We start from the raw sequence: 21765 nt of genomic DNA, 5'->3' as shown, positions 1-21765 counted from the left end.
TACATTTTGGTCCTGTCTGATTACTTCCAGTTTGTAGTTTGCAAAAAAAAGAGAGGCTGAAATTAACTATCTGGTTTTGATCCCAATTTCCTTCATTTTATTTTGTTTTCTAATATTTATCATGAATAGTTAGTGTACTTTAATGGAATATGAAATTCAGGGAGCTTTCTGGAATTCTCCCAGGCAATACAAGAAGCTATTTGGCTCACTGAATAGCATTCAGTTTCTGAATTGGAATTCTGCCACTAAATTGTTAAAATACTTGTGCTGCAGGATCAAAGAAGACTTTTAGTCAGCTTCTTTTATTTCTTTAATTTTTTTTTTAAAGGGGCATAGGGAAAAAAAAAGCATAAAGAGAAAAGAAAAAAAAATGAAGTGATTTGGCTTATTTTTAAACATGCCATTAAACCTTAACCACATAGAATAATATTGATCAGCCTATCACATAAAGATTTAATAAACAGCTGTTTGTTAATTCCATATATTTGGTATATAATCCAAAAATGTTTACATATCTTGAAAATATATTGATGCCTGTATTGGTCTTTAAATTTACAGATATTAAGCCAAATGATATGTCTTTCGTCCTTTTTTAATTTCTAACATAATGAAGTTGGCAGCCAATTCTTTTTTAAAATATACTCTGTAGTGTCCAGTAAATATGAAAAATTATATTCTCTTGAGGTAGTCACAACTTAAAAGGTTTTACTTAAAGTATGTTTCATCTTTTAAGACTGGACTCCTTCCATCTCATTTCTATAGAACGAATTAATGGCTGAAGGTCTCAAAGAATATTCCCTTAGCCATTGATTTGTTCACAGGGACATTTGCAACTTTTTTATTACAAGGTTGATGTTTGAAATCTGCACTCTTGGATCTTCATCTCCTGGGAGTTTAGCATGGGAGCTGCTCAATGGCGACTTAAAAATTGCAGATGCAGAGTCCTCACACATTATAGTAAATCATGAATAGTTTAAAAAGAGCCTGCATTGTGTTTGTAGAATGTCCAACCTGGCACCTTTAGTAAGTTTTCCAAGCAGAACTTAGAGCATGATGGTCATCTTTCATTATTGCTCCCCAGCAACTGGTACTTAAATCAGGCCATTTGTGATTTGGGGAGGGGGGTTGCCTTTGAGTCAGTTGTGACACTTGGTGATTGGATGGAAAAGTCCTTCTTCACAAGATCTTCAGAAGTTTGCCATTGCCTCCTTTGTAGGACTGAGAGAGCCATCCCAGGATCACCCAGCTGGCTTTGTGCCGAAGGCAGGACTAGAATCTGATCTCCCGGGTTCTACCTTAACCACTACACCAAACTAATTCTGACAAGATTCAGGGGGTAGTAAATCGATTCCATGACATATTTTCTTCTGAAAATGTATCTAGTTTCCTTTTCAAATTGTCTGCATTTGCAGCCATCATCAACATGGATTGGCAATAAGATTCATAGCTAAACCATGTGTCGTAATCATACTTTCCTGAAGAAACCCATAATTGACTGGCTCAGCACATTAAGCCAAACCCATATGTTCTTCTTTAAGATATCTATGGCTTTTATCGCATCACACTAGTATTGAGGTCATGCAACAAACAAGAAGAAAAATAAATCCATTCTAAAGTGTGTTATCCTTAAAAGCACACTGAGCATCATTCAAAGATTTGGATTTCACTCCCAGAATTCTCAGCAATAGCTCCCCTGTATGGGAAACTTGAGAGTTGAAGCCCACATCACCAGGCTGCGGAAGGTTAGGAAGATCTGCGTTAAAGGAAAACCATGTTGATACAGGTAAGCCTTTTTGTGATCAATATAGCAACAGTGGCCTTTAATATGAAGTAGAAATAGCTTGGCATATTTGTTTTATGATCATTTTAAATGATTTTCCGCCCCTATTTTGGACTTGATTTGGACTTGAATTTTAACATAGTTCAAATAAAAATAATCCAGTCCCATTCTGCACCAAAGGAAGAAGTCCCATGTGGATTATAATTAGTGAATGTGGTTTTCAGAATTGTATGAGCATGGACCCCACAGTAAATTATGCAAGTATTTAACCAGCACTAAGTACTATGCATTCACATAATTTATGGTTTTGGATAGAACAAAGATACATGAGATTACAGTGTTCTCAATTTTACAGACAAGTGATTCAGGCACCAAATCATTCATGATGTCGAGATCTTGGGCAGGGTTACAGAAAAGGTATGTGCAATCATGATTCTAAATCAGGCTATTCATGATTCACGCTCTGTTTATGGCTAATGTTGACAGGCAACCATCCTGAACTATCACAACAAACAGGCTATGGTGTATAAATATATTTAAAAAGGGAAGCCATGCTCATACTTGTCTCCAAGCAGATTACAGTACTTTGTCCCAGGATAGCAAGAGTTTTGTATCCACAATCTTAATGCCTCATTTTTTTTTCCAATCACCAATTTATCAGATGACACTTTTTTCTATTTATGTCATGTTTGTGACAAAACAAGGCCATGCAAATCTTACATAAGAAAGCCTCCATTTGTGAGTTATGTGGCAAGGTAGATGAACGTCCTTCACATTTCCATCACAACTGGTTGTGTTGTTGCAAATAGTCACTTGCTTAAGCATTCAAATCTTTGAAGAACTTGAGTAGGCAGATTAATACCAACATTTGATCACTGAATTCATTTAAAACAAGAATGTGCAATTAGGGCATGTGCTTAAGTTATTTTGGTATGTTTTAACAACCACTTTTCACTCTCCTAATTTGTTTTCTATCAACTTGATATTTCCAAGTGACTATAAAACTTATTTGCACATTGCACACTCCCACTTGCAACGTTAAAAACTTAGTTGTGGTGGGTAGGGCAGAGTAAATGCCTGTTGACTTTTTCAGTAGACACATTCTTACAATTAGAATTATGTGTAAGGTATTTAAGGAAGAGAACATATGTTTTCAGCATGGATTGTTCAACTAAAGTTAGCTAGGTGGGGGGGAAGAGCTGTGGTATTTTTGCTATTGATAACTTGTGCAGAATTCACCCATAAAATTTGATTTACCTTGTAAACTGAAGTGCGTAATTACAAAATTTCTGAATTCACCTCTAAGCCTAAGGATTCACTGCCTCAGTAGTTGAGCTGAAAAACCTGGATGGCTTTGAGCCAGGCATTCTGAAATGGTATAGAGCTTCCTGCCTGAGCAAGGGTTTGGACTAGAACCGGGGTCACCAACCAGTGGGCCGGGGACCACTGGTGCTCCATGAGAAAATTTTGGTGGTCCGCAGAGAAATGTCCCCCCAAAGCAAATAATCCAGGCTGCGCGGGAACACAAGGCTTGTGTCGCGTGCTTTGCGAACCAACATGAGGTAGTAAGGGGAGGGGGGGAAGGGTGGAGGGGAAGGAACTTGCCTGGCCACCGGGCTGCTTCTTTTCCACTTCTGCTTTTGGCTGCACGCAAGGAAAGCAGCCAAAGTCTTTCTTTCTCTCCCGCAAACTCTGCCAGAAATGAGTCTTTGGGACCCTGCAAGGCATCCTGCTCCAAGAGGCTGCGCCGGTGCAACAGGTTCACAAAGACAAAGGTCTAATTTTAATTCCAAATTCAAAGTAATTTAAACTAGCCCTATCTTAACTTCTAGTATCCATATCAAATAAGCCACACCTATATTGTACTTAAATTATTGAAACAGTCTGGAGACCATTTGGAGTTAATAGTTCCTCAAGCATACGTTATTTGGAGAGAGAGAAAAAACAGCAACTTTTTTTAAATTAGTGAAATGCTGAGATTTATTAAAAAGTGGGACAGCAATTGGAGGACCCTCCCCTAGGCTACATGTGGCCTTCAGACTATTCCCCCCTACCCCACCCAATTACTACCAAATGGAAATTTTAATGTATTAAAATTTATTTTTACAAAGACGGAATGGCATACATTAATCACGTTTAACATTTTAGCTGCATTCTAATAATTCGTTTTCCTGAATGACACTGTTTTGTTTCCAACTGCTTATTGGAATGCAAACCCTGGGATCTTCCTCAAGAGCTAAATGTAGCCCGAATTTAAAAGGTTCATTTCTTGTGAATTATAAGACCATTCAATCTAAGTACTGCCTATTTTTCCCCGTTATATCTGGAACTTGATATCTGGAACTCCTTTTAATAGATCAAAAGTAGAAGCTTCACGGGCAGAATGTTATCTTTTTTTTACAGAGAAGCCACTCTTCTTATGTTTTAAATTAGGAATTTTGTAATGGCCCATACAAAATTAGGAGTCTCAAACAGTAAGCATCAGAAATTGCAAAGATTTAATACTTAGTCCTGTTGTTGATCAGTAAAAGGAAAGAACAGGAAGTTCCAGGAACAAAAGACTCATTTTTTTAAGAAGATGAACAGTTGTTTTTATGTACAGAACATCTAAATACTTTCCTTTGAGGGTTTTTTTTTTTTAAAAAAATCTGCTGAAATACAATTTATTGTAACAATTAGACATTAAGAAAAGCATTACATTTTGTCTGCAGTAAATGAATTTGGCTCTGATGTTTCTATAAAATCTCATTAACATTTTTACATATTAATCATAATCCTGTTAGTACACTATATCATTTGCAGTCATTGCATAGTTGTTCTTTTCATCAAAAAATATATCAGTTTGCAAAAAAAAAGCTTATTAATACACAAAGCTAAAAACAAAATTACAGCAGCTTTTTATTGTATGATCCCATATGCATCATCCTGAGTTAATTTAGGTTGTATAGAATCACTTGTTCTTTCCTAAGCTCTGGGGCGCCTGCCTATTCTTACTGCAAAAAAACAAGAAGAAAATAATTTTTTAAAATGGAGTAGCTGCTAACTCAGACTGGGTTTCCACAGGTCGGAAGAACATTTTGAGCAGTGTGACAACCACTGTTGTCTGCTTTGTCAGAAGATAACCAAGAAAGCTAAAATGAGCCAATTTTTTTTTAGGATGGATAGGAAAATCACTAGAAGACACCAAAGAATCCTTACCGAAGTATGAGAGTCCAGTGTAGGGGTGGGATTCTACCGGTTTGGACCGGTTCTATAGAACCAGTTATGATTCTGCGCAGTTCGGAGAACGGGCAAATCTTGCCCCTGGCTGGCCCCGCCCCTCTCCGCCTGCCCCTCCCCACCCAGTCAGTCCTTATCGCACATGCCCAACATTACTGACTGCATTCTCCCCTGCCCAGTCACTCCTTAAGGTATTTTCCCCACTCCCAACGATCAGCTGTTCCAATGATCAGCTGTGCCAGGATCCCCCTCGCTGTCTTACTGCTTCCCCCAGGAGGCTTCCCTGAGGCCCAGGAGGCAAAAAGGGGCACATGTGGGGGTGGGAGGGTGCTGTGCGCCGCCCCGCCCCCCCGCGTTCTGTTTTTTGCCTTCCTGGGCCCCAGGGAAGCCTTCTGGGAGCAAAAACGCCCCCCCCCAGGAGGCTTCCCTGAGGCCCAGGAGGTCCAAAAAGGGGGGGGGTGCTGCAAAAAAGAAGCCATGCCCACCAAGTCACATGGCCACGCCCACCTGGCCATGTCCACAGAACCAGTTGTTAAAAAATTTGAATCCCATCCCTGGTCCAGTGCCTCTCATTTTATGCCACATTGACTGGGAATTATGGCCACTGCAGTCATGTCTGAAATCTACTAATATGAGTAAATTGGAGACAAAGCTGCCTGAACATTCTCTTTTGTTTACCAAAATAAATCCCTTCTTAAAAATTATTACTGCTGAAGAACACGGGACCAAATCCTTTACACAACCCAAATGCTTAGGAAAGTCCCACTGGCCCCACTAGTAATTGTGTTTTTAAAGTGCTGTTTGTAACACATGTGAGCAGGACCTGATGGTTCTCAATGAAGCCCAAACCCTGATTCTGTGTACAGGTAATCCTTATCTTAGGACCACAATTCAGCCCCAAATTTTCTGTTATTAAGCGAGACATTTGTTGAGCAAATCTTGCCCCATTTTTACGACCTTTCTTGCCACCGTTGTTTAAGCAAATCGCTGCAGTTTGCTAAGCTAGTAATATGGCTGTTAAGTGAATCAGGCTTCCCCATTGACTTTGCTTATCAGAAGGGTACAAAAGGTGACCACAGGACTCTACCACCATCATAACTATGAGTCAGTTGCCAAGCACCTGAATTTTGATCACGTGACCATGGGGATGCTGCAACAGTCATAAGTGTCATAAGTTGCAAGTCAACTTTTTTCAGTCTCCTTGTAACTTTGGTCACTAAGTGAACTGTTGTAAGTCGAGAATTACCTGTATGTGCCTGCAATGCTGACCACCCAAGGAAAATGAACAGGTTTGATCATGACCACCATCTTGGCATTTTTTCAACCTCTGCAGATACCATGCACACACATCATGGTTGACAGAATCCGAGGTGAGGGTTTCATCCCCCTTCCATAAGCACTACGCTTAGCCTTACCGTAAGCAACATGCTCAGCACAATACAAAACTTTTTAAATAAGTTGGCATCCACAAATTGTGACCTTGCTGACAAATCTTTCTTTTTTCTTATTTTTAGCTTATTCTCCCTGAGGACTGAAAACCATACATTTTTTATTTCAAAGATAATTTAAAGCTGCTTAACAGAACAATTATGGGACATCATCATCCTTATGTATTTGGTCTACCAAGAAAGGTGTTTTCCCCTTGCTAAAATGGACCATCCACCCTGGCAAACAACCTTCTCACTAAGGCTCTTAATTTAGGCGAGCATTATGTCACACAGTTCGTTCTTATAGCACCTAAAATTCAATTTCTCTCATCCTTTATTATTTGAACAAGGATAACCTTTTGCATTGTAAAAAGTGTTGGTTGCATATCAGTAAAATTAATACGAAGCAACGTCAAGAAGAAAATTTAGTGAATATTTAGTGAAATATTTCTTCAATGAACAACAGAAGTTTAAACAATGAGATGTCTTCGAAGGAGGGTGGAAAAAAAAAACCTTTTCTATCTTTTTGGGCCCTTCAAGAACAGTGTTTCTCAACTTAGGGACCTGAAGATGTGCGGACTTCAACTCCCAGAGTTCTCCACCCAGCTGAATTGAATTGTGGGAATTGAAGTCCTTGTATCTTAAAATTTCTGAGATTGAGAAACACTGCTTCAGAAACAGGCAGTTGTGTGTGCATTGAGTCACCTGATGAAAAGTGAGTGATTTTCCACTTCAAAAATCAAGAAAACCAATTTACAGGTGTATGTAAGCGAGCATGGCAACGGAAAACATAGGCAAGGAAACATAATTTTTTGCAACCTGTGGAAAAAAACGCCTCTGTGCTTATTTTTTGATTGGACTACACAAAGCCTGAAGGCTAAGGTTATCTGCATTTTCTGCTGCTCCATCAGCAAGCTTTTAATCCCAGTTGGCCAGCAATGTAGCTAGAAACACCAGCAGAGATAAGGGAGTCTTTGGAGCTCCATGATTTGCTTGGGCACTTAATCTTTTTGGATCGTGTGGCATGCTATATCTTGCCAAAGTTCCCGAGGGCCCACCACACTGGAGAAGAGGAGACTGGTAAGACGTGGGCCGCTTATCGAGAGTGTTAGGACTTGAGCCATCAGTTGGTCTCTCACCAATAAACAGCAGGCTCCGGTCTTTTCCATCTCGTTCGAGGCGGAAGAGTTCATACTCGGCGTGGGGGAGTTTAATACCTAGGGCTGCGCATCCATTGGTGTGGGTCACATCTAGCTCCTGCCCCATGTGCCAAGATCCAGCCTCTCCACAGCTCCCAAAATCAGAGGAGTTCAGCATGGACGCAGTGACCTGATCCATAGGTGTCACCCGAGCATGTGTCACCTTGAAGACCAGCTCGGTGCCTCCTCTCACGATGCGGGAAGGGGCTCCCTCGTTGTAATGACCCAAGGCGTAGACGGTGAAAGTTGGTTGCTTGCAGAGAGGGTCAGAGTAGTGGTGATAGTAGCCTTCCCAGCTGCGGTTGTTGGCATGGAAGATAAAGTACCTGGTAAGGAAAAGCACTGCTGGGCGGACTTCGCAGCGAGAGCTGACCCAGTGGCCGCTCAACAGCATCGGAAGCTCAGGTCTGGCTGGTAATACGGGCGGGTTATGTTCGTCAGCTCTGTATATCACCCCACAAGCAGGGCAAGGATGAATGTGGTGCTGCAGAAGGAAATGAAAGCAACATTTTAATTGCATTGTTAATGTAATCCTATCATGGAGAGAACCTATTTCATTAGCAAAGATGAGCTTCTGTTTGAAAGACAAATCTAAAGCAACAGAGGGCTTTTTAATTGTTGATGAATTAGTGACATGCAATTGAAATGCTATTTGGGTTTTGTTTGTGATGCACAGATATGGAAATTTTGAGTAGTTTGGAGAACCGGCAAATACCCCCTCTGACTGGCCCCTCCCCCATCTATTCTTTGCCTCCCGAGTCCCAGCTGATCGGCTGGGCCTTCTTTGGTTGCCCTGCACAGGAGAACGGAGCTGGAAAGCAGGTTAGTGGGGCGGAGAGGGAATGGGATTTTGCAGTAACCTTCCCCTGGAGTGGGGAGGGAATGGAGATTTTACAGTATCCTTTCCCTGCCATGCCCACCAAGCCACACCCACCAAGCCACGCCCACCAAGCCACACCACGTCCACCAAGACACCGGTAGTAAAAAGAAATGAATCCCATCACCGACCTGCAGGCACCCCTGTGCTAAACTGTAATTCACAACAGCCTTTTCCACAACGGTCCAATGGTGAGGAATGTTGGGAGATTTCATTTAACACAGTTGAACGCCAAAATACCCCACTAAAGTATGAAATATTAACAGAGCTTGGTTTGAACTATAGGCAATGAAACTTCCCCGCATAGGCCAAAACACTCTTTACTTCCCTAATTCCAGCAGATAATTTGTATTCATAGTTAGCACTATTTATTCTGACTACCCTCAAAATAAAACATTTCTTGACTGTTCTGAAGCCAAAAACACTAAATTGCCTAAACACTAAATTGCCTGAACTTTGTAGGAAGAAGTTCGTAACATAGACATATGCTGAATTTTGATATTGTAAATTTGTTAAGCTAATAAAAATAAGAAATTGACATTGGTCTTTTTTTTTTTTGAAATAAAGTTTATTTAAGTTTCATATATTTAAAACATTTAAAAAGAAACATACATACATACATACATACATACATACATACATACATACATACATAAATATATTTCATCAGAGTACAGCAACTACTAAACATATCCTGAAAAGAACTGAAATGGCTCTACTCAGGAACAAGCTCCACAGAAAGAGATTCCAACTCAATCAGCTAAACAAAGATCTTCTAATTCTACACCTGGAATTGAGCAACAAAATCCACCCTCTACTTTGGGACAAGATAAAACAACTTACAACTTGGAGAGCTGAAACTGAATTCGAATCCAGAGCTGTAGCTAATGCCACCCACAAACCCAAACTATGGTTAAGATACATCGATGACACATTCGTGATTTGGCCCCATGGAAAAGAAAACCTAAACAATTTCCTAACACACCTAAACAGCACACACCCCAAAATCAAATTCACCATGGAAACGGAAACAAACAAACAACTACCATTCCTAGATGTACTAATCTACAAAAAAACAGATGGCACACTAGGACACACCGTATACCAGAAGAAAACACACACCAACTGCTACCTCAACGCCCAATCCCACCACCACCCAGCACAGATAAACTCCATGGCCAAAACACTAATTGCCAGAACCAAACGCCTGGCAGACGAGACACACATGAAGACTGAACTATGGACCCTGACTAAAATACTAACAGCCAACGGCTTCCACAAAAGCAAAATCACCGGCTTGATCCACAAAAACACACTGAGACATAATGGAGACCTAGAAGATGAACAGACCTATGGAACAGCTGTCCTGCCCCTACATAAGAGGTACTACAGACAAAATCAGTAAGATACTACACAGGCATCACATCAAGACTGCCTTCAAAACAGACAGAAAAATAGCAGCCATCCTAAGAAACCCCAAAGATAAAATTGACCTGGAAAACCAAGGCATATACGAAGTCCCCTGTGCATCATGCCCTGCCACATACATTGGACAGACCAATAGAAGAATAAGTACCCGCCTGGATGAACACAAAAATGAAGTAAAAAAGCTGGAACACACTTCCTCACTAGTCCAACACATGAAAGCCACAGGTCATAGCATCGACTTCAATGGCACCAAAACCTTAGCCACTATATAAAACCCCAGCTACAGAATTACCAGAGAAGCTATAGAGATTGAAAAAAGACCTGAAAGCATAAATAGAAGAGATGATTCCACCAGACTGTCAGTTATTTGGAAGCCTGCACTCAACAAACAAAAAAATCTCCACATCACAAGCCAGGCAAACACCTGGGCACAAACAGACTCCTCCTGATACCTCCAGCTCAAACACACCCCAACCAGGCACCCAGATGAAACCTAGCTTCCTAATAAATGATAGCCGTCCATTTACTCGGCGGCAAGCAGCACTAAAAGCCTCCAATACAGGAAACACAATGTTGCCAGCCAATCAAGACAAAAAAAGCTACAAAACAGACAGAAGATATTAGAAACACCAATCAAGCAGAACACAGCAAACTCCAAGACCAATACACACAGACCAAGACTCCCAACCAATCAGGATGAAGAAAAAATCATTCTGGCACAGCAGTAGGCTAGCCCCAAATTTAAAACAGAAACGGCTGTAAGAGTCTGACTCACAGACGAACACAATACAGAAGCCTGATGATAGCAGATGATATTCTGCTAAAACGTTGCTACAACTTTAAAAGCACAACTATAATGACGTGGGAAAATACCCGAACAAAGCTGAATACCATAAATGTATAACATATATACATTTTGCAGCAGGTATTGAGCATTGGTTATATTTTTCTTTTTCTTTTTTTACTCCATAACATTGACGTGATCTACCTTGTTACAACACCTTCCTCGTTCTTTTAATGTTTTAATTTCACAGAATACTTTATAATTAAATGCATGTCCTTCAAAATTTCATAACTTATTCAGTTATCAAATGTTGCTTTTTCTTTAACCATTCATACCAACAGTTCCAAACCTTGTAGTATTCACTATCTTTGTTGTTTTTTAGTAATTTGGTTAGGCTGTCCATCTCTGCACACTCGTGAATTTTTTTAATGACCATCTCCTCTGAAGGGACAATAGACAGTTTCCAATTTTGAGCATAACTTATTCTGGCTGCCGTTATAATGTGCAAGATTAAATATTGATATTTTTTCTATTTTTGAGTCTATCATACCCAGCAAAAAGATTTCAGGTTCAAGTTTTACTTCCTGTTTAGTTATATTTAGAATCCAAGTTTTGATATTTTTCCAAAACTTCTGAGCATATGGACATGTCCACCACATATGGAAGTATGTTCCCTGGGCGCAGTTACACTTCCAGCAGTTTGGGGGGAGGTTCGGGAACATCTTAGCCAGTCTCGCGGGTGGCAAGTGCCAATGATACACCATTTTATAGAGATTCTCTTTGTACAAGGCTGACATAGTTTGTAATTTATTTCCCAAATATGTTCCCACTTGTCTAATTTAATACTGTGGCCCATATTTTTTGCCCAAATTATCATACACTCCTTGACTGTTTCTTCTTTTAATTTATAATCCAAGAGATATTTATATATTTTACTAATCAACTTCCTTTCCTCTCCATGCCAAATTTTATCTAATTCTTGGTAGGTCATGTTAAAACCAAATTGTTCTTTATCTTTTTTGTAATGCGATTGTATCTGCGCATAGGGCCACCATGCTATCTTTTTTCCTTGAATTTGTATTTGATTCCTACCCTTTAACTCTCCGGTTTGGTGTAATAGATCTTTATATCTTACAATATTATCAAAATCTAAAACATTTGGATGTGTAACTGCCTCCATTGTAGATAACCACAGTGGGACCTTACAGTAATGTACTTTTTTAATCTTTTCCCAAATATTTAGTAACACACTCCTTATATAATGCCTTTGAAAGTACAAGTGGTGTTTACTCTTTCCATCCCACATAAATGCGTGCCATCCAAGTTGGAGATCAAAGCCCTCTAATGTTAAGATCCTTTTATTTATCAAATTAACCCAGTCTTTAAGCCAGGTTGCTATCGCAGCATAGTAGTATGTTTCAAAATCTGGAAGACCAAAGCCTCCTTTCTTTCTATCATTCTGTAATAATTTATGTTTTATTCTGGGTTTTTCCCTTGCCATATAAATTTGGATATATGTTTATTTAGTTCTTGAAAAAAGCTTTTTTTCCAACTTGATTGGCACCGTCTGAAATAAGAACAACAATTTTGGCAAAGTATTCATTTTTACTATTGCAATATGGCCTAATAGAGATATTTGTAATTTAGCCCAATTATCTAAGTCTTTAAATATTTGAATTGTTAATTTATCGTAATTATCTTTTTTAATTGATGAGCACCTAGCTGTCAGCCATATCCCCAGATATTTTACTTTATGTACCACCTGTATCCCTAACCTCTTTGTTAGTTCTTCCTTTTGTTCATTTGTACAGTTTTCTGTTATCACTTTTGTTTTTTCTTTATTAATTTTTAACCCTGCCACATTTCCATATTGTTCTATTTCTTTCATCAAAATAGGTGTCGTTTCCAGGGGATCTTCCACTATAAAGGCCATATCGTCAGCAAATGCTTGAAGTTTGTACTCCTCTTTGTTAACTTTTAACCCGCTGATCTCTTGATTTTGTCGGATATGTACCAGTATTTTGTTGGATATGTACCATATATAAAGTAGGGGAGCCAAGGGGCATCCTTGTCTTACACCCTTATTCATCCTTATATTATCTGTGTTTTCCCCGTTTATTAATATTTTTGCAGTTTGGGTATTATACAGTATATTGTTTTAATGAATCCTAAAAAAAATTCGCCAAATTTCATGCCTGTCAGTTGTTTAATAAGAAAATTCAAATTCAAATTGTCAAATGCCTTCTGAGTGTCTAAAAACATCAGTGCCATTGTTTTAATTGTGTACTTCATAGAATTTTAAAACATCCATAATTATTCTTGTATTTGTCTTCCTTTGTCTATATGGCAGAAACCCATTCTGGTCAGTATGAATAATCCTACTTAACATTTTCTTTAATCTTTCCGCCAATATTGTGGCCAAAATCTTGTAATCTACGTTTAAAAATGATATTGGCCTATAATTTTGAATTTTTTGTGGGTCTGATTGCTCTTTGTGAATAAGGGTTATATATGCTTCGGTCCATGACTTTGGTATATTTGCACTATCCAAGGCTTCATTATATAGGTCTGTCATTAATTCCTCCAATAACTCTTGAAACTCCTTATAGAATTCAGACAGAATTCCATCCGGGCCCGGAGTTTTATTTAGTTTTTGGGCTCCAATTGCCTTTCTAATTTCTTCTGTGGATATTTTATTATTTAAAATACATTTCTCTTCATCCATAATTTCCGGTAAAATTTTTTCCTTCAAATATTGATTAATAAGTTCTTCTGGTACTTCTTCTTGATTGTATAAATTTGTTTAAAAAGTCCTTGGCAATATCTTTCTTTTCCTTAGTCTGAGTACATACTTTCCCTTCTTGGTCTTGGAGAACTACAGTCATTCTTTTTCTTTGTTCTTTTTTATTTTATGGGCTAACCATCTCCCTGGCTTATTTGCATTTTCAAAATAATTTTGTTTTACTAATTTAACTTTTCGGACCAGGTCTTCCTGCATACTTAAATTTATCTTATGTTTTACCAAATCTATTTCTTTAGTAGTGTTTTGATTATTCGGATCAATTTGTCTACTAACTTCTAAATCTTTAAGTTTCTCTCTCCACACATTTTGTTGTTGCCTTTTTTCTTTATTCTTTTTAATACTATAGCCAATAGTTAAACCTCTCACGTAAGCTTTGGTTGTATCCCAGAGATTTTGGAGGGACGTATGCTCTCTCTTATTTATTTCAAGAAATATTTTCAATTCTTTTCTCACCATTTCAATATATTTGTTATCTTTTAATATACAATTATTAAATGTCCATCTTCCAATCATTCTCTTCCCTTTCCATTTAATTTGAATAGGGTTATGATCAGCCCATACATTTGGCAAAATCGCTATATTTTCAATGTTTTCCATTAAGCCTGGGTCCATCCAAATCTGATCTATTCTAGACCAAGAGTGATGAGGATTGGAAAAGAAAGTATATTGCTTTTTAGTTGGATATAGTTCTCTCCACACATCCTTCAAATTTAATTCCTTCGCCATGTTATTAAAAGAAGATGGGAATAGTCTTTATTTATTTATTTATTTATTATTTATTTATTTATGAACTTTTATAGTCTTTGTCGTTGTCTGAAACAGCATTTAAATCTCCTACAATACATATACTCGAATACAGTTCATCAGTCTGGAATCCTTATTACGTATGTGATATTAGCACAATTGAGAAAGTCCAGAAGTATTTCACAAGAAGAGTTCTCCACTCTTCTACTGTTTGTAGAATACCTTATGCCACCAGACTCGAAATTCTAAAACTAGAAAACCTTGAATTACGCCGTCTTCGGTCCGACTTAAGCATGGTATATAAAATCATACATTGCAATGTCCTACCTGTCAATGAATACTTCAGCTTCAACCATAACAACACAAGAGCACACAACAGATACAAACTCAAAGTAAACCGCACCAAACTTGATTGCAGGAAATACGACTTCAGCAATAGAGTGGTCAATGTCTGGAATACTCTACCCGACTCTGTAGTCTCTTCCCCAAACCCCAAAAACTTTAACCTTAGACTGTCTACTATTGACCTCACCCCTTTCCTAAGAGGTCTGTAGGGGGCGTGCATAAAGCGCACCAACGTGCCTACCGTCCCTGTCCTATTGTTTCTCTTATTCTATTATTTTTCTTATATGTACCCATTTCATATATTCACAACTATGTATACACTTGTACTTATTATCTTGTAAACAATTGACAAATCAAATAAATAAATAAATAAATAAAATAAATAAATAAATAAAATATATTTGTATATTCAGTTTCTACTATCTTGTGATGGAGTTTATTATAAAATTCTTTTTGATTTACATTCGGGGCATATACTGTAACTAACAAAGTATTTTTATGGTTTAATGTTATTTCTATAAATAGCATTCTCCCATCATCATCCTTATATACTTGTTTGTGTTGCAGCCAATCTTTTATATATACGATACCCCTTTTTCTTTGATTTGAAAGAGCCCAATACATTTTTCCCAAATTAGTATTCATTAGAAGGTCTGCCTGTTTATCTATGATGTATACTTCTTGTATACAAATTATGTCTGCATTTTGTTCTTTAAGTTTTTCAAATGACTTTTCTTTTTAATGTTGAGTTTAAACCATTGATATTAACTGAAAATAAGGTGATTTCTCTGTTTGTGTTACTTTCTGTGTAGAGCAGGGGTGTCAAACACAAGGCCCGCGGGCCAAATCCGCCCGCCAGACCTCGTCTGATGGCCAGCGGTGCCGCCGCCAGCCTTGCAGCCTCCCCTTTTTTTCAATGAATTTACTCCGTGCCTGCACGGAGTAAATTCATTTAAAAATGGCTCAAGTTAAAAAAAAAAAAAATTTACTTACCTTCCGGGACCTGGCCCGACTTCTTCCTGCCCGCACTGCTCCCTGGGTGTCGGACGTGGCGTCATCACGTGGCGTCCGCCCGACATCTCCAGGGATCAGAGGAGCGCGCGGACGCCGCGGAGAGGAGCAAGAAGAAAGAAGTAAAAGAAAGAAAGAAGTAAAGGTAAGTAAAGTAAATGGAGGGGGCAGATCACGCATCACTGATGATAACCTCCATGCTGTTTTGCGGATTGCTACAGCACAAGACCTAACGCCAAACATCGATGGACTGACCTTAGGAAAACGATGTCAGCCATCTAGTCAGTAAAGTTAAAAAAAGGTAATGCCTTGTGTTTTCCATATGTTTAATAAACAGTGTTTGGCAATATTTGTATGTTTAAAAAAATTAATGTTTGTTACCAAAAACATTTTTCAATACATTGTACAATAATTGTACATTTGAATATCTACTTGTCATTATTCTGACTATGTTTCTGCTTTCAGAGCTAGTTATTACTTACATTATTACAAAAACAGTAATAATTGAATGCAGTGACATTAATTTATGATAATAAAGAGTGGACACATAGACAACCGGCCCTTTGATGGGGACCAAACTGCTGATGCGGCCCCCGATGAATTTGAGTTTGACACCCCTGGTGTAGAGCATTTTTTGATTCTTTCCTTGTTCTGGGTTCTCTTGTACTTGGTCTGTTGTCCTTATCTTCTCTAAGTTTCTGAGATTCTAACTGTGGTGCAAGTTCTTCGGAGAGTTGTTCTTCCTGACTTCTTGTATTTAAATCTTCTCCACTTTCACGTTCTTCTTCAGGTCCCAGATATTGTTCACAAAATTGATGCGCTTTCTCTATTGTATCAATTTTATATTTTTTATCCTGCCATGCTATTAGGAGCCCTTCTGGGGTGAGCCAACTGAACGATATACCATTCTTAATTAACTGAGATGACAAAAACTGGTAGCCCCTTCTTTGCTCCCTAACTCTCCTAGGTATTTGCTTCAATGTTACCACTTCATGATCTTTATATATCAGTGGCTCATCTCTGGTCTTGCCGTATAACATGTCTCGTATCGTCTTTCTCGCGAATCTGATGTGGATTTCTCGGGGTAGTCTGTGTCCAGGAATAATGGGTATATACTCTGTAGACCTCATCGATGTCATTCTCAATTTCCTGTTTGTCTTTCTATAGGGCTGTTGCTTTCAAATTCACCATTATTTCATGTAAATCTTCCTTTTTATCTTCAACAACATTCTGAAATCTCAAATAAAATGATGCTTTTTCTAATTCTATATGCACCACAGAATCCCGAAGTTCACAATATAAGACTTTCCAATTTTGTTCTGATTCCTCTAATCTCTTTTCCACCACCTCAGTTCTTGCCTCTACTGTGCTTAATTTTTGTTCATTTTTTGTCATTGTCTCCTGCATCTTTCCGATTTTGCTATCCAAATTTTGTATCTCGTTCTTTACTCCTCCTATTTCCGTTCTCATTTCTAATTTCATGTCTTCGTGATTCCTCGCTATCAGTTCATGGGTTTTTACCATCATTTCCCCGCATCATGGCAAGTGTTGACTGTACTGCCTGCAAACTTTGGGCGGAACTTGTCTTTTCCGCTAGTAACATTGTGTCAATCGATCTCTGTCCCAGAGGTGAAGATGACACTGTTGTAGATTTCTTCCCTGATTTTACATTTGTAGTTATTGTTGCCATTTTAACTATTTGTAGAAGCTCTCTCCAATTCACCATCAACTACCCTAGTAGAGTTATATTGTCTTCTCTTTTAAATACAGTATACGTTTTTATACATATATTGTTAAATAAGAGTTTTCTATTATAGATAGTCCCAGACAGATCTTATTTCTATTTCTTAACTGGTCATATATTCTAAGGTTTAGAGAGTTAAATATTAATCCAATTTATATTTAGTTAATCCACTATAAATACAAGTAAATAGATACCAGTATTCTTAACCAGAAAACACCAAACCTATATAATCACGTAATTAATGTAAATACTGTAGTTAAAGCACCCAGCTCATTAATATATTTAAATATATGAATTTATCTATTTCCTTAAGGATATATATTTAATCAAAGTAAGTAAGTCTAATTTCTTTTTTTCCCCCTTAGATTTCTGATATAGTACTTTTAAACAAAAATTGATATAATTTATCAGAACAATAAGATGAAAATAATAATACTATATAATTATTCTTTGACCATCTAATTCATATGCTTATAGAATCACTTTCCAACAATTATTCAATTAATCCAAAAAGTTCAATCAGTATTAAGCAATATTCTGTATACAAATTTCTAATATATTTACCTCTATCAAATTAGTTTTCTACCAACGTCACTTAAATAGGTTTGTATCTTACCAATATCTATTAAATCAGATCCAGAGATATTTTTTTTGGTTAATTGTCTTACAACAACTCTTAATTCAAAATGTCCTCATTCCAAGTTGCACAGTCACCTTCTCCATTTGTGTATTTTCTTGTTACTCTTTTGTTCTTTTATTCCCACACAGTCACAGTTTCACTTATGAACCTTAAATAAATCTTTCTTATTTTGTTGTCAGGATTGTCTATTAATATTTATCAAATTAAAGTTTCTTTTCCCCAGTCCTTTCTTCCGATCTTTCAATGCGTCAAAAGTTCATTTCCAAGTTTTACACTCTTAATTGTCCTTTTGTTTTCCTATACCACTTAATCACTTTCACTTCTTTTTCTTTCTGTCCCCACTTCTCTGATAAACGGACAATAAGGTTCTATCGTCCACTCCTCCATTCGCAAAGCAAATGTTATTATCTCACCCTTCATCACCTCAGGTTTCACAATTCCATTAGTCAGCATAAATCTCTGCCGTTGTTTCAGTCATCGCTCCTGTCAATAACTCCTCCGCTTCACCACACCACCCAATTCGGAGCTTCCTTTACAATATACACCAATATTCTGAAAATCTTCTTTAAATACACCTTTCCAGGCCTCCTGTTTCCCTCTTTTCGCTTCTTTTAATCAGCTGGGCTGCTGCGTCTTTGGTTCCGATCGTCACAGTTGTCACAATCTCCCTCTTCTGCCGTTGGTTTTCAGGGGGTTCTTCTTCCAGTCTCCGGGATCGTGGCACCTCCCCAAGACCTCCATGTCTTCCCCTTTCTTTTGCCTACCCCTCCAAGGTCTGACACGCTCCAAAAAGCCACCAACTAGCAAAAATCGGAATCTTTCAGAGCAGCGATCCCCTCCTCAGCTCCACACCGACAGAGTGCCCAACCGGAAGTCACCAACATTGGTCTTAATACAGTAGAAATTAGAACATCTGAATATCAACCACTTCAAGACTATCATCTTAATGGACAAAGTAATATGATGCCTGCATATTGAAATGTTTCCTTTTGGGTGCTGAATTACAACTCTACTATTTCCAAATCAGGCCAAATAAATGATAGTTGTAGTGAAACACATCTACAAAGCACCAGCTGGGAAGGCTGATTTACAAGTCATCTTATAAAAATGTATTTGTTTGTTTTAATTCACAACAAGGAAGGGTGTTTTTCTAACCTTGATGGTCTGGGGAATTATAGATAACTATGTTGTGTAGACCTTCAAATCATTTTCTGGTCAGCATTAGAAGTTAACTCCTCTTCTAATTATCATAGTAGGCACCAAAGGATTTAGGGTGAATGATACCTGTTTTTATAAGCTATGAGCTGTTCTATATGGTTGATTTTGAGAGACGCCAGCCTTGTTTGTATGGGAAGGAGATTTAAATAACACTGTACTTAGCTCAGCACCAGGGCAATTTGACATGTTGACTGAAGTCCGCTGTAATTGAAACATTTTTAACCACATTATTGCAACTGTCACTCCAAGGAGCATTGATGCTACACAGTCTGTAATAGCTAAATAGCCCAGTAGTTATTGAAATATGTATGTTCTCTTTTAAAGCAGGAAATTCTTTAATAAGATAATTTTCCAAAAATAGGAGAGGTTTTTTTGTTAAACCAGGCACAGATTGGGGAAAAAAACAAAGAGCTATTTTGTATAGAAGCAATTTGGGGCTGGGGCTGTTTGTCTATCTGTGTTAGTGTGGAGATGGATAGATGGGTAGATGGATGGATGGATGGAATAACAGTCCTGGATAAGTTTCTGCTAACAACTAGTATGGTGAAGACAACTGATTTTCCTCCAGGTTGTAGGAATACCCCATTTCAACAAAGTTTGAGGAAAACAGAATGGGAGCATTAGACTCTAATGAATATCTCAGTAGAAATAACCAGCTACTGAGAAGACCATAACAGATTCACGCTTCATATTAAAACACAAAGCCAGCTGGGTGGTTTTGGGCCAGTCATTCTCCCTCAGCCCAACTTCCTTCATAGAATTCCTGTTGTGGGGGAAATATATATTTTTTTATTTTATTTTATTTATTTGATTTGTCAATCGCTTACAATATAATAGATATAAGAATAAACATAAGTATAAATACATAAAATAGGTATGAATAATTGGGGACAATAGGACAGGGACAGTAGGCACAATTGTGCGCTTATGCACGTCCCTTACAGACCTCTTAGGAATGGGATGAAGTCAATAGAGGATAGTTTGAGGGTAGTGGGGGTTTGAGCATGTGACAACAGAGTCAGGTAGTGAATTCCAGACATTGACCACTCTGTTGCTGAAATCGTACTTCCTGCAATCAAGTTTGGAGTGGTTTACATTAAGTTTGTATCTGTTGTGTGCTCTTGTGCTGTGGTTAAAGCTGAAATAATCATTAACTGGTAAGACATTGTAACAGATAATTTTATGTACTATGCTTAAGTCCTATCTTAGCCAGCGTAGTTCAAGGTTGTCTAAGCCTAGAATCTCAAGTCTGGTGGTGTAGGGTATTCTGTTGCGAACAGAGGAGTGCAGTACTCTTCTTGTAAAATATTTCTGGACTCGCTCAATTGTGTTAAAATCTGATATACAGTGCAGATTCCAGACAGTGAGCTGTATTCAAGTACTGGTCTAGCAAAGGTTTTGTATGCCCTAGTTTGCAAATCAGTATTACCAGAGGAGAAGCTTCGTAAGATTAGATTTACAACTCTTAAAGCCTTTTTGGCAATACTGTTGCAGTGAGCTCTGGCACATAGGTCATTCAAATATGAGTACTCCAAGATATAGAAATAGGAGATAGGAGAAAGTTATTGGATATGTTCACCATCTTGAGTTTATAAAAATAATAAACGCGGGATATAAATAAAAACAAATAAATAATCCTAACGCTAAATAGCAAGTGCACCCAACATTCTAAAATACATCTACATCAAATACAAGATAGCTTAGCAACCAGGGAGTATCCAACCCAGGCATTTGTATGCTTGGAATACAGGTAGTCTTTGACATGACCACAACTGAGCCCAACATTTCTGTTGCCAAGTGAGACAGTTAAGTGAGTTTTGCCCAATTTTATGACCTTTATTGCCAAAATTGTTAAGGGAATCATTGCAGTGGTTAAGTTAGAAACATGGCTGTTAAGTGAATCTGGCTTCCCCTTTGACTTTGCATGTCAGAAGGTCACAAAAGGGGTGTCACATGACCCCAGGACACTGCAACCATCTTAAAATACATGCCAGCTGTCTAGCATCCCAATGTTGATCCTGTGACCATGAGGATACTGCAACGGTCGTAAGTGTGAAAAATCATCGTAAGTCACTTTTTTCAGTGCCATTGTGACTTCAAACAGTCACTAAATGAACCATTGTAACTTGAGGACTACCAGTATTTGTTTTGTTCAGCAGGTCTTTTCAAGGTTCTCCTCAAAAGTGTTACACCATCTAAGAGTATGCGAGGTTCCCTAAAATTATGTTTTTCCCAGCGCTGCTGTCTAATGCTACTGAAAACTACAGGTGCCTAGAAGAGAAGCTGAGATCTTTTGCACAAGAAGTATGAACCTGTTAGAAATTCTGTTTATATAAAGCACTACACAGAGCAACCAGAGAGTACAGTCACCATGTGCTTTACTGCTCAACTATATATCTGTAACAGGAAAAAGGAAAGTCTACTTAGAACAAAAGAGCATAGAATATGGTATATATCATAGATTCTTTTTTTTAGAACAGATCTGCCTCCTTTTTCTCAACAGTTGTGCTTTTGGCCATGTCCAGAACCTGCCTCAAGTTCTCTCC

At 38.0% G+C, this 21765-nt stretch overlaps 1 protein-coding gene across 1 annotated transcript in view; it reads right to left on the bottom strand.

Annotated features, from left to right (window-relative positions):
* Window positions 1–4261: 4261 nt before the first annotated feature.
* Window positions 4262–21765, bottom strand: part of APCDD1L (APC down-regulated 1 like) — an 85773-nt gene continuing 68269 nt past the window's right edge. The window contains exon 4 of the mRNA XM_026664925.2: window positions 4262–8109. Coding sequence (XP_026520710.1) covers window positions 7345–8109 — 765 coding nt within the window. The 3' untranslated portion in view covers window positions 4262–7344. The remainder of the gene's footprint in view (window positions 8110–21765) is intronic.

Source organism: Notechis scutatus, chromosome 3 (assembly GCF_049901735.1).
Source record: "Notechis scutatus isolate UNSWTSFEM ecotype Mainland chromosome 3, rNotScu1.2, whole genome shotgun sequence".
NCBI classification, from domain to species: Eukaryota; Metazoa; Chordata; class Lepidosauria; order Squamata; family Elapidae; genus Notechis; species Notechis scutatus.
Note: the sequence above shows the minus strand (reverse complement) of the source record. Positions and strands in the feature narration are given on the sequence as shown.